The sequence below is a fragment of the Manihot esculenta genome, chromosome 5 (assembly GCF_001659605.2).
Source record: "Manihot esculenta cultivar AM560-2 chromosome 5, M.esculenta_v8, whole genome shotgun sequence".
Lineage (NCBI taxonomy): Eukaryota > Viridiplantae > Streptophyta > Magnoliopsida > Malpighiales > Euphorbiaceae > Manihot > Manihot esculenta.
Genome location: NC_035165.2, coordinates 10,187,978 through 10,202,075, shown reverse-complemented (window position 1 = coordinate 10,202,075; position 14,098 = coordinate 10,187,978). Strand labels below are relative to the sequence as shown.

At 31.9% G+C, this 14,098-nt stretch overlaps 2 protein-coding genes across 2 annotated transcripts; both read left to right on the top strand.

Moving 5' to 3' along the window:
• Positions 1 to 848: 848 nt before the first annotated feature.
• LOC110615159 (xylan glycosyltransferase MUCI21) lies at positions 849 to 2,381 on the top strand. The gene is made up of 2 exons (XM_021756884.2): positions 849 to 960; positions 1,150 to 2,381. Exons 1-2 carry the CDS (start codon positions 849 to 851, stop codon positions 2,379 to 2,381), a joined length of 1,344 nt encoding a protein of 447 aa, XP_021612576.2.
• Positions 2,382 to 11,094: 8,713 nt separating this feature from the next.
• On the top strand, positions 11,095 to 12,510 carry LOC110616105 (peroxidase N1). The gene is made up of 3 exons (XM_021758428.2): positions 11,095 to 11,670; positions 11,756 to 11,918; positions 12,021 to 12,510. The coding sequence occupies exons 1-3, from the start codon at positions 11,284 to 11,286 to the stop codon at positions 12,434 to 12,436; spliced, it is 966 nt and encodes a 321-aa protein (XP_021614120.2). The 5' UTR covers positions 11,095 to 11,283; the 3' UTR covers positions 12,437 to 12,510.
• The last annotated feature ends 1,588 nt before the right edge of the window (positions 12,511 to 14,098 follow it).

The following is a 14,098-nucleotide window of genomic DNA, read 5'->3' as shown; positions in this document are numbered from 1 at the left end:
CTATCCGTTAATTATTTTTATATAATATTTACCAGGATCAGAGTAAGTTTATAAAAATTAAATTGAACTTATTTTAAAAAAAATCAATTTGAATCGAATTAGTGTAATTCAGTTTAATTTAATTTGGTTTAATCTATTAGCTTTTTAAATAAATTTTTTATTTTTTATATTTTATTTTTAATATTTTAAATTTTAATTAAAATATTTTAATTTTAATTATAGTTTAATTTTTTTATATTATTAAAAATAATATATTATTATTACTGGTCAATTCAATTTTTTATCAATTTTTTTTATTAAAATCTAATTAGATTAAAATAATTAAAATTTTTAAAAATAAAAATTAAATTAAATTAAAAAATAAAAAAATGTTTTAGGAAAGACACCAAAATCAAATACGCCACCTGATCCTCTCTCTCATTCTATACACCATCATCAGCGCAAAATCAGGCTTTTTTCCATGCCTCGCGTATGCTGTCAAGTTCAATAACATTATTGAAAAATGAATTTACATAATCACCCGAAAATTAAAATTTCAACGGCCAATTACGTTGACTGCACACTAGAAACCATTTCTAAGTAATCTATATATAATCCATGTGTAAAGCCATTATTTTTGAAGAAGCAAAGGGCAATTAATGAATAAAAAGGAATGGAAGCTCTCTTTCTCTCTCTACCATTTCCAAGTTTGAAGTTGCAGTGTAAGAACTGATCAACCTCTAATCTGTACATGTCTACATGACAATTGATGATCACTGATCAGAATTTATCATTTTCTTAATTTTCATCAGTTTCTTGAGGTTTTGATTTCACTACAAATGATTATGAAGAAGAGGAAGCATTACGAAATGGCAATTGTCTTCTTGCTCTTTCTGGTGTTGTGCTTCATAATCTTGACGAATTTTTCTTTCATTTGGCGATCAAGAAATTCAATTCTTTCATCAAACGAGAATTTTGCAGGTATGCCCCTAACGCATCCTTCATTCCTTTTTTAACTCTATCGTTTGTCATTTTCCTAGCATTAATTTGATCAAACCGTTTGACAAGTATAGAATAATTTAAAATACTTTCAATATAAAAAAATTAAATATTAGATTTTTTATAAAGAAAGTCGTTCATTTTTCTTCTTTATTTTATATTTATTTTCAGAGATGCCACGTGCAAAATTGAGAACGATTACCCGACGAGACCGGCAGTTACATTGTGGAAGTCAAATCAGCTGCGACCGCACTCAGTTGCGCTATGATCTCTGCTCAGTCAATGGTTCAACTGTTTTGGACCCCACAACCTCTACTTTCTTCGTTGTAGGCCCCGCGAATCTAAATTCTGTTGAAAAAATAAAACCCTATCCTCGGAAATTCGAAGATTTCATCATGGCCCAAATCAAAGAACTCACTATTACCTTAAGCCCAACAAGCCCGCCATGCCAAATCCAACACAGCGCTCCAGCCCTGGTTTTCAGCGTCGGCGGCTACACCGGAAACTTCTTTCACGACTTCAATGACGGAATCATCCCTCTCTTCATCACCGTCAACACCATCTTCCCCGACCAAGACTTCGTCATCGTTGTCTCCGAAGCTCCTGACTGGTGGGTCACCAAGTACGGAGATTTGCTAAACACATTCACGAGACACCCGATCGTAACGCTCAAAGATACAAACACCCACTGCTTCCCGTCAGCAATATTTGGCCTAATCTCGCATGGCTTCATGACGATAAACCAAACCCTAATGCCTAACCATAGAACGTTCCTGCATTTCAGGGCTCTACTAGAGAAAGCATATAACCAAAAAGGTTTGAATTTGAACCCTCCAACTTCAAGCCCAGGGTGGGCACGCCCACGGCTGTTGCTTGCGAGCCGCAAGGGAAGCACAGGACGTGAGATTGTGAATGAAAATGAAGTAATCAAGGCGATGGAAGAAACGGGTTTTGAAGTGATTGTTTTTGAACCCAAGTATAACACCTCCCTGGTTGAATCTTATGCGCTGGTGAATTCAAGCCATGCATTGGTTGGGGTGCATGGGGCGGCGCTTACGCACTCGTTGTTTCTCCGTGCAGGGGCGGTGTTTTTGCAGGTGGTTCCGATTGGGGTCGAGTGGGCATCGGAAGCTTTTTTTGGAAGGGTAGGAAGAGGGTTGGAGCTGGAGTATATGGAGTATAGGATTGGAGCGGAAGAGAGTAGCTTGGTGGAAAAATATGGGAGTGAGAGCTTGCTGGTGAAGGATCCTCATGGTGTTCAAGTTCAGGGAAAAGGGTGGCCTGGTGAGATAATGGATATATACTTGAAGGAGCAAAATGTAAAGCTTGATTTAAGAAGGTTTAGGAAATTTTTGAAGATTGCTTATAGCAAGGCCAGGCGGTTCATGGATAGGGAGGGTTGAGGGAAGCTTGATTGTATTTTCTATTGCTATATTTGTAGATTGGTCAATCGGAAAAAACCTACATTAATTTACATGCTTTTGCATTTTATTATAGAAATTTTAAATTTTAATTTATTATATAACTTTAATAATGGAGTGTAATGAATTTCTGATTTAAAATTTTATGAATAAGTCATTATCATGTAATATTTTGAAGGTATGCCTTGTTACATGAAATATTTTTTTTAATGGGAATGAAGGGTAATTATGGAATTAAAAAATTTTAATATATTGATTAAAATTTAAATTAGACTATTGTTTTTTATAGAAAAATTATAAAGGTTTTGTATTTTAATTTGTTTATTTTAATTTATAAAATATAAAAATAATTTAATTACTTAAATCATATTGTAGAGACATGAGAATTATCATTTCTAAGTTAAATCTGTGAAATGCATTCATGAATTATATTAATTATAGCAATTGAATTCTGTGAAATGCATTCGTGAATTATATTAATTGTAGCAATCGATTAAGGAATAGAAATGCTATAGAATATCAATTTTAATTTATTAAGAATAAAAATCTCGTTGATATAATAAAAAAAAAAATTAAAGATATACACTGTATAATTCAAGATATCCACTTCTTATAAATATTGAAATATTAAAAATAAGCTTTGGTTATATCCAATTTGATTGCCATCCCTACAAACTTACCATGTTTCCTCAAATTTAAGCTATGCATTCACTCATGACAATCAAAATATTACCTAAAATCAGTCTAACCTTAATAAAAGCATTTTATTTCGATGAGATGGAGAAATTTTTACTTTTATAAATAATTTTATGGGAAAAAATTTAAATGAGTTCCTATGAAATTATACATAATTTTATTTTTTTATATAATGAAAATTTTTGAAATGAAAAAAAAAATTAAATTTTTTTATTTTAAATAAAAAATTATAAAAAAAAGAAATTAATTAAATTAAATTTTTATAAAATTCTTAATTTCAAACGAATGATTGAATTAAACTAAATTAATTCAGTTTAGTACTTCAATTCTAGGAACAAACAGAACATAAACTTCAATTGTTGCATACATAGCAACAAAGTGCACAGCACAAAAAGAATGGAAACATTTGTCTAAATCCTGTCCAGACTTGTAAAACACAAACGAGTGGATTTTTCATAAAAAAAAAAAAAATTACATTTTAATTTTTAAATTTTATTATAATTAATAGATTAATCTTTTATTTTTAGAATTAAATACTTAAATTTTTATATTTTTATTCTATTCAAATCGAAAGTCTTTTCATTTCAGTTTTTATTCCATTCAAATCGAAAGTTTTTTCATTTTAAAATCTATTAACATCTAGAGAAAAATATTTTAAATGCCAAAAATATCCTTTATAAAAACCTCACCCTCTCCCTCTCCCTCCTTCCCTCCTTACTTCCCTCCACATTAACCGTCTCTCACTCTCCACATCTTCATCTTTGATCTTTCTTCCTTTTGCTGCTTTATATTTTTCTCTCTCTCTCCACTCTGGCTCAGCACTTTCTTTACAGCTGAGGAAGCTCCGCCATTAGGGGTCTAACATCGAAGGCAAGTTTGGCGAGTACAAGCCTCTCCATTCCTCAGTTGACGCGAAGCTGCAAGCGATCTGTCAAAGCTTAGTGGAATCACAGAAACAAAGAGGAAAAGTTGACAAGCAATCAAACTCGTTGAACAAGAAGAAAGCCTAAGTGGGGACGACCAAGCCGGCGGTGGCAAAGGAAGCTGATTCACAGCAGAAAGTTACCATGGACAAGTGTTGCAAGGTTGAGACACCGTCTCCCATGTTGATTGAAAGCCAAGGTTCAGGAGGATCATCTCCTCTGTTAGGTCTCACGTTTCTGGATTTCGAAGAGGCGCCTTTGGATGTTGATTCTAGAAATTTCAATTTGCAGAAGTACCCATCTTATGAAATTAATTAGACTTCTCTTTTATCTTAAAATTTGTCATTGTTGTCTATGTATTTTTAGGAATTGATGTACTTAATTATTGCAATGAAGTTTTTGACAGTTGCAGAGCCAAGGTTGTCAAGGTCTCCAATAGAGTATATCATTAAATAATGTTGATATGCATGTAAATGTTGTCCTCCATGGTTAGCTGTCTTTTTTAATACACTGCTTAACCATGGAGAATTTGTACTTGTCGGTGTTCATATTAGTCCTGTAATATTTTTCCATTGTTACTTAGTCAGTAATAGCATCATTTTGTTATATTCTCGTGTATGATTTGATTCTTCTGTCTTCTTCCTCCCCTTATTAATCTGTGGAAATAATTATCCATTACCAACAAAAGGCCTCTTTTGAAAGATGATTTGGCCAAACAATGGGGAAAAAGCACAAGAAAGATCTGGGTTTTGAGTTTTGTTGCTAGTGCTAAATAAGGACGAAGTGGATGGTTTTGTTCATTGCGAGGGACTTGTTGAAATTTTTAGCCATTAAAGGATGCAGTATTTAGGATGGCAATGAAAAATATTATTTGGGTCTTTAGAATTAAAAGTTTTTTTTTTTTTTTTTTTGTGTTGTATGGTGTAATAAGAGTATCGTGGGAAGAAATTTTTTTTTGAAATGTTTGACCAGCTATTTACCTTTGAATTAATGAAAAAATAGATTGAAAGACCGTATATTTAGATGAAAGGACAATAGAGAGATGTAAGTGTTCGGTTTTAATTATAGTATAACGATTAAGTGTAAGTTATTTAAAATAAAAAGAAACCTATGTATTTTATATCTTAAAATTAACTTGGTTCATGATGACAAGATCCATCTAAGAATTTACCCAAAAAGATAATTAAGTCCTTGAACAACCACTCAATTACACAAGGGATGAATTCGAGATCTGCATTTCCCTTGCGTTTGCAAAGTGAAATTTCTAAACATAATCTATACATATATAACTTAATTAAATCAATTAATATTTCTATTTTTCAAAAGATAAAAAAAAATTCCGTTCGCTTAGTTCGAGATAAATAAAAACTGTGAACAATGTACAAACTCCATTAAATAATTATATATGTTTTTTTTTTTCAATTTGTTTATGGAAGCTTCTCTGTATGTAGATATATAATGGGAATCCCACATCATTCGTATATTAAAAATGAAAGCAATATATAATAGTTATTTTATGTCAAATCGAAAATGAGTTTAAAATTATTTAGATAAATTTTGGCAATTTGATTACATATAAATCAAGACTTAATACTTTGTTTGTTTGTAGGAAGTCATTTGTATTTATAAATAATTTTTTAGTAAATATTTTTTATTAAAAATTATTTTTTAATAAAATAGTTTATTTTATATTATTAATTTTAATTTAAAAAATAAATATATTAATACATTTATATTGAGTTTTTAATAAAATGTTTAAAGTACATGGAATGACTTTCTCTTTTAGAAAGATAAAGTCATTTTTCTGAAATAACTTATCTATTATGTCACAAACTAAGGCAGGTAAGAAAATCGTTTGCATGGTATGAACAACAATCACTGAAATAATAGACTGAGCAAGAGTAATTCTTTCCGCAAGAGAAAGTTTCCTTACATCCCAGGATGCAAACTTACTTCTTATTTTATCAATGATTCCCTAGAAGGTTGATTTGAAGGCTCGAGAATGAAAAAGAGAGAAACACCAAAATATTTCCCAAGATCTTTTAGTAACTCCGAGCTTGGTGTTGAGAATTCTTTTGGGGCTAGTAGGTATATTTCTAGAAAACAAGATGCAGATCTTCTCTTTATTAACTTTTTTGCCAAAATTGGCACAAAATGAATCTAGAACTCTCTTTATAATGTCCACCTAAGATAAGGAAGCTTCTGCAATAAGAATTAAATCATCAGCAAAGAAAATGTGTGATATAGGAGGACCTCTTCTGCAAAGCACTATTGGATTTCAAACATATTGGCTCACTGCTTTATTGATGCCATGCACAAACCTTTCCATGCATAACACAAACAAGTAAGGAAATAGAGGATCTCCTTGTTTTAAGCCTCTGGATGGTTTAACTTCTTTGTTAGTGCACCATTTCACACAACTTGCATAGAAGAAGACGAGACACTGCTCATAAAAACATGTATCAATAAAGAAGGAAGACTTATGTCCCTTAGGGTGTCCTGAAGAAAATACCAACTAATTTTGTCATATGTTTTTTCTACATCAACTTTCAATGCAAGAAAGCCTTTAGAGCCTCTTTTCTTTCTCATTGAGTGAATAACTTCTTGGGCAATAATGATATCATCGGTGATTCTTCTCCCTGGTGCAAAACTAGTTTGGTTGGAACCAACCAACATGGAAATATAATATTTCAATCTGTTAACAATCACTTTAGTAATAATTTTATATAACAGTGCATAAAGCAATACGTCTAAATTGTTTAAAAGAAATTGATTTTGAAACTTTAGGAATGAGAGAAACGAGAGTGTTATTAAGATTAGTGTCTAAGGGACCACCCTTTAATACTCTAACAACTTCCTTGTAGATACTCTTACCAACAATAGACCAATTGCTTTGAAAAAAACATGCCTAAAAGCCATCTAGGCATGGAGCTTTTCACGGTTTCATACTAAATAGAGCATCTCTAACTTCTGTGATCACCACATCACCCATTAAAATCTGAAACAGGTGATACGGAATAATAAAAAACTTACCTGTTATAGCATAGCTTGGTAGAGATTATAAAAAAAAAGGAGCAGACCATGATTCTTAAAGTCCTCCTGGTTGTCAATCCAAATCCCCTCATCATTCTGAATCAATTCAATTCTATTCTTTTTCCTTGTGAAAAGCGTTTTGGCATGAAAGTATGCAATATTCCTATCATCCTATTGTATCCAATCTGTTCTGGATTTGGGATACCATATGAGCTCTTCCCTTTGCAGAATTACCTCCAAATCTTTTCTTAATTTCAACTCTAAGTTAACCAAATATCTAAAAAAATTATTATCCAAAACTTTCCAAATCTCTTCTATATTGGTAAGAAGTCTTCTTTTTTATGAAATACATTATCAAAAATATTTTTGTTCCAGTCTGTTAGATTATCAGATAGGTGACTCAGGGTGTCCATAAAACTTTTTTGGAATCTAGGATTTTTGCAAGAGTTGATGAAAACAACTATGAGATAACCATGCTGCTTGAAATTTGAAAGGTCGTTCTCGAATATGTAATTGAAAACTTTGAAACTTGATCAAGATCGAGCAGTGGTCCGACTAGATTTTAGTAAGATGAAAAACACTAACCTCAGGAAAGCATGATCTCTAAGCAGAGTTACACACTGCTCGATCTAATCTTTCAAAAACCTTTCCTCTTTGCCATGTAAATTTAGGTCCTTGATATCCCAAATCAATGAGTTGAGTTTTGGAAAACCAATCAATAAGTCTCATGATACTCCAGTTCTATGAATAGAGCCAGCCCAGCATTCATCTGTTGCGAGTAATTAAAGACTTAAAATCACCTGCAAGCAACCAAGTCACATGGGTAGGAATTGTAAGAGAGTATAAGTCATTCCATAAACTCTTCCTACTATGGGCATTTGGACTTCCATATACTACAGTAAAAAGAATGAGAGGCTCCCAATTCTTAAAAATACAAGTATGAACAAACTGCCTATTATTTATTGGAATCTGAATATTCCAATCATTATTCCAAAAAGCTAAATACTTGCCAAAAAATCACTAGCCTCCAGCCGATGGGAGTGTTGGAAGCCCATCTTAATGGTGAAAGAATCAGCTTTCTTACCACTAATATGAGACTCTTACAGAATAATAAGATCAGTTTTATATTTATTTATTAATAATCTGAAAGCATTTAAAAAAATAAGGTTGTCCGTCCTTTGGCAATTCCAAATGAAAATAGACATAGAAATAAAATATGACGTACAGAAGGGAGAAAACAAACACTTGGTAAATCTTACTCAGTTTCGTAGGTGAGGGTCCAAGTATGTTTCCTCCTCAAATTCACTATCAAAGACGATATTAGACTCATCTTCATCTTCTACCTCCTATCCTTCTGCTATCTCTTCATTTATAGCAATTAACAATGGGAGAGGTTGAAATGGAGCAAGAGAATTGTAACCATTCGCTTGGACTGAGTCAGACGTGCTTAAAGGAATGGATATTCCAGGCTCAGGAGGGCATTCATTCACATGGACTATGGCAATAGAATTTTGAGCCTTTACACTATTATGAGACATTTGTAGCTATATGCTCAAACTAGCAACCTGAGAAGGGCTACCCATACGGACTACTGTATGATTATTAGGGTCTAGAGATGTCTTTACCTGAATTATACTTGTTTTAGAATTTTGCAAAGGTAGAATTTGGTGCAGAGGGACAATCTTTATAGGTTTTGTGTTAGATGAATTTCCCCTTGCTTCTAAAGAAATTTCTAAGGTAAAATGTGTAACCTAATAAGCTTATCTTGTCTGTATTTTGGTTTTTCCTTTCCTTTTGTTGTCAAAACTATGGAATCTTTGGCAGTTATCTCCTTTTGGGGCGTATTCCTTGAAGGATGAACTTCCTTGCTATGGCTTTCCATGGCATCAGTGTTTCTTAATATCTCAAATCATGAGCTCTTAGTCTCAAGGTTTGCTCTGTTTGGTACTTTAAGATTTAGTGTTTTCTTACCAACTAGTAGGATGGCCCACCCTTCCACACTGAAAACAGATGAGAGGAAGATTTTCATATTCTATTAGTTGAATTCGTCCTTTGATCTTGATCTTGGATATAATCGATTTACTAAGGTTAACAGCAACTGCGATTCTAACATATTCCCCAAGAGAAGCAGTTGTTGTGTTGTCGTCAATTTTGATCAAAGTTCCCACCACTTCTATGTAGCATCTTCTTACTATACAGATGAAGAGGGAGGCCTGGTAATCATATCCATACTATGGCTGTGTCAAACGTACTAGTGGCAAAATCAAAAGAGGATGTCCATCGTTGAATCTGATATAACTTCTAAGAACAACCCACGACCCTTCAAGAATTTCTTTGTGATAGTCCACTTTATTAACGAAATTAACCATGAAAAAATCATTACCTAAATCAAGAATTCCGAAAGAAGCTGTATTCCATAAATCTTGGAGTCTTGATTGTAAAGAGATAAATCCAACTTTGTGTCCCAGCAGGCATATCACAATCGCTCTACTCCATTTTTTGGCTAAATGATTCTCAAGATCATCATTCGTGATTTCCAACAAGACCGAGATTCATATTCAAAGTTGCCATTACTGAATCTTTGAAGGAGATATTCACATCCATGAGTCTTGGACTGGTATTTTTATTACCCTTTCTAAATAAATAAATTACACTTAAATTCTTGAATTTTAGCATAATTAATAGATTAGTTTCTATATTTTTAAAATCATACATTTAATCCATCTATAATCTGTCCGTCCTCATTTATTATAATTTAAATATTTTGATCATTCATTTTTATTTGAAAAAACACTTAAATTTCCATTAACTTTTAGCTATAATATCTTATTTAACTAATTTTTAACATTTTTTATTCTTCAAATTTCATTCATTAAAATATTTCAATACTTATAATTTCAAAATTTTCAAAAAATACTTACTACTTCAACTATGGTACCACATAATTTTTAAATAGGTTATAAATTTTTTTTTAAAAAAAAAATTGTACTTTCAGAAATTTGATCTCTCTAATTTTGAACTAATATTTATAATGGATAGAAAAATTATAATTTTAAATAGATTAAATATAGAGGAATTTAAAATTTTAATTTTAAAAATATAAAGATTAATTTATTGATTACACTAAAATTTAGAAATTAAACTGTAATTTACATAATGTAAAAATTTCTAATATTAAAAATGATTAAGTATTCATGAAAATATTTTAGATATTTAAAATATTTATTTTTTTAATCAATTGATTAATATAATATTTTTACGAAAAAATCTTTTATTTATACGGATTAATTATATAAAAATTTAATTATTTTATTTTAAAAATATAAAAATTGATTGATTAATTATATTAAAATTTAAAGTGATTATACATTAACTAAAATAGGGCATGTAAAGCGATATAGTGTTCCTCAAATGATTCCCATAGCAATATATATATATATATATAGAGGGTCTATACTTGCAATAATCATAGTAATTATGTCTTAAAACTATAAGAATATTAAAGATTCCTGCGAATTAATTGAAGTTATGATATCTAGGAAGTTTCGTGATGAATATTTGATGTCATCGAAAAATATTTTTTAAAATTTTATTTATTATAAATTAATATATTTTCAAAATATGAATAAGTGGATTTTTATTAAAAAAATAAATAAGATTTATTTAATTTAATATTTTTTACGTCCATCATACACCTAAAAATATTTCCTTTTCTCTCCATAAACAAAGTAAACCCACATTTTCTTGGAAGCTCCTTGCAGAAGTAGGTAGAACCGCGTCCTAGCACTATGGCCATGTCCATGGGCACGGCCCTGTTGCGTAGGGTCACTTTCCCAATTTCCTGGCTATACAATCCGTTCCTTATCCATCGTGTCCTATTTCTTGTCTCATAGGAGTAGACAAAAGAGCAATGTGAACCCACTGAAAAATAAAAATGACAAGATGCTTAATATTCTTCACGTGATATACAGGATCATGCAATCCCCAAATTATATAACAATAACAAAATTTAATTAATAGCTGCCATCTTGATAGTGCCTCCCTACTCATCCTCCATTTATGTCAACTTTAGTGGAAGACCCTCGGCTGCCTTTGCTTACTTCCCCTCTCTTTCTCTTGACTTTGGATGCTTATAAATACTTCACTTCTCTTGTTCACAGCCAAAACAAACTCCAACATCTCGTAGCTTCTAGCTCAATATCTACATCAAATTTTAATCCTTTATTTCAATCATGGGAAGATGCATTATGTTAATATGTCTCTTTGTTGCTTTGCTTGCGACGTTGGTGCAAGGCCAACGCACTCGTGTTGGATTCTATTCTCGTACTTGTCCTACAGCTGAATCTATTGTAAAGTCTACAGTTGATACACATTTTAAGTCTAACCCAGCAGTTGCTGCTGGTTTGCTTAGGATGCATTTCCATGATTGCTTTGTTCAAGGATGTGATGCTTCTATTCTTATTGATGGTTCCAACACTGAGAAAACTGCACTACCAAATCTTGGATTGAAAGGCTTTGAAGTTATTGATGATGCCAAGACTCAGCTTGAAGCTGCATGTCCTGGAATTGTTTCTTGCGCTGATATTCTTGCACTTGCAGCTCGTGACTCTGTTGTTCTGGTAATTATTGATCACATTTAATGAGTTGATAATTCAGAAAATTACTATAAACTGCTAAACGTTTGCGTCTTTAAATTTCATGCAGACTGGTGGAAGAAGTTGGAGGGTGCCTACTGGACGTAGAGACGGTCGGGTGTCATTGGTATCTGATACTGCTAATTTGCCTGGCTTCACAGACTCCATAGACAAACAAAAGCAAAAGTTCGCTGAAAAGGGTCTTAATGCACAGGATCTTGTCGCTCTAGTTGGTAACTACAGAAACCCATCTGAATTTTTCATGTTTATTTAGTATTAAGACACAAAATTCAACGATAATTAACTTCCATGTCCATGGTTTTTTGTTGATATAGGAGGACACACAATAGGGACTACAGCTTGCCAATTCTTTAATTATAGACTTTATAATGCAAGCGGGAACGGATCCGACCCAACAATCAACGCCTCATTTCTTCCCCAGCTACAAGCACTGTGTCCACAGAACGGCGACGGGACAAAGCGAGTCGCATTAGATACAGGCAGCGTGAACAAGTTTGATGTATCTTTCTTCAGCAACCTGAGAAATGGGCGAGGCATTCTTGAGTCCGATCAGAAATTGTGGACAGATGCTTCCACCAGAACCTTGGTTCAACGATTCATGGGTGTTAGAGGCTTGGCTGCATTGAAGTTCAATGTTGAGTTCGGGAAGTCCATGGTGAAGATGAGTAACATTGGAGTGAAGACAGGATCTGATGGTGAAATTAGGAAAAAATGTTCTGTAATAAATTGATGATGATGATGATATGATTTTGTTGTAGTACTTTTTGTTATCCAAGAAAAAGAAATGGTGATGTTGAAAACTCACAGCTAGCTTGACAATCATATCAAATACTTGGATCAGCAGAAATCAAGGCTAAAATAACAGTTAGAGCATGCATCAACCCTCCTTTCAAAAAGCCAAGAAATTAAAGACGAGAATTTTCTTATTTATTAATAATATTATTGGATATACTTGAAGATGGCCATCCTTTGTAAGAATTAATTAATGCTGGTCAGACTGAACTTCTGTAGCTTTTTGGGAAAAAGTCAGAAAGACAAAAGACTCTCTGTCTCTGTCCAATTGGCTGTTGTATTATTCTCCAGGAACTTTATCTTTTCTTAGTATTTTTCTGAAGTCTGAAACAATCCTTGTGATTGTAGAGCCGGACTCAGAAGACTCGACAGCCTGGAATTCAGACGCTGTCAGAAGGATTGAAAATGAGCTGGTCATCGTCCAAAAAGAGAGAAATCTTTTTGGGCATAGGTGATAAAAATTAAGTACTGTTTACATGAAATATTCAAAAAATTTCACTATTTTCTAATTTAATTTGTAATTTTAAAATTTATTAAAATTATACAAAATTATAAATTTCATTATAATTATATTTAAATTTAAAATTTAAATAGAAGAAAACGTATTTTACTGTTGATATCGCAATAACATATATGTTATTTTATTAGACTAATATAATTCGTAGAAAAAAAATTTAAAATTTTTTATTATTTTACAGTTTAATTTAAATTTTTAAAAAATCAGTATAATTTAATTCAAAATCTCTAATTTATTTTTTTTTTCATTTGTCTAGTGCAAAAGACCATAATTTTATAAGTTTCTTTTTATTTACTATTAATTTCAATAGAAATTACAACATATTTCATATCTAAAATTGGATACAGTTATAATAAAATTTATAATTTTAAACAATTTTATCAATTCTTAAAAATTTAGATTAAATTACAAAATAACGAAAAATTTTAAAATTTTTAAACCTATCTAAAAATAAATAGTGGCCATTGAAAGTTTGATTTAAGTATTTGTATCAATATTGGTATATTCATGATATAATAATTTTACACATCCACGAGGCTAGCTAATTAATAGTGAGGAGTTTACTATAGGTTTTAGATCATTAATCATGTGGATAGCATTCTCATTAATAACCTTATTATTTCAAAGATGCTAGTGGATCATAGTAAAAGAGATTTGCCTACAATAAATTCTTTCACACTAGAAAGATGTTAAAGAAGTTCAATCACCCATCCAAAACCTTGACATCGAAAGAGAAACAAGTTCAATCTAAGAAAGATTGAAACCTAATTCTATAAAATTATATCGAAGGTGCAAGTTCATTTACAACAATCATTCACTATCCTTCTCGTCTGTGTCAGTGTGATTCGGCTTCCCTTGCCCCTTCTAGGTAGGGGAAGCTCTCACTTTTTCTCATCTAGGTTGTACAGCTGTGCTCTCCCCTCCATCGAGGGGCGTAGATAGTTTCTTTTTTTTAGGGGGTTTTCCTAGCAGCTCTGTGCTTTACTGCGAGAGCTTTCCTTCAATCTGTATTTCTAGTGTTGTTTCTTTAGTGTTTTGCCTCCTTTATATTGGATTTCCTTTATTATTTGTTTTCTGTGCAGG

Excerpts from the sequence above, each read along its gene's own strand:
- LOC110615159 (XM_021756884.2), top strand. The coding sequence starts at position 849 with ATGGCAATTGTCTTCTTGCTCTTTCTGGTGTTGTGCTTCATAATCTTG. Across the intron at positions 961-1,149 it reads ATCAAACGAGAATTTTGCAG|AGATGCCACGTGCAAAATTG; the intron begins GTATGCCCCTAA and ends ATTTATTTTCAG.
- LOC110616105 (XM_021758428.2), top strand. The coding sequence starts at position 11,284 with ATGGGAAGATGCATTATGTTAATATGTCTCTTTGTTGCTTTGCTTGCG. Across the intron at positions 11,671-11,755 it reads CTCGTGACTCTGTTGTTCTG|ACTGGTGGAAGAAGTTGGAG; the intron begins GTAATTATTGAT and ends AATTTCATGCAG. Across the intron at positions 11,919-12,020 it reads GGATCTTGTCGCTCTAGTTG|GAGGACACACAATAGGGACT; the intron begins GTAACTACAGAA and ends TTGTTGATATAG.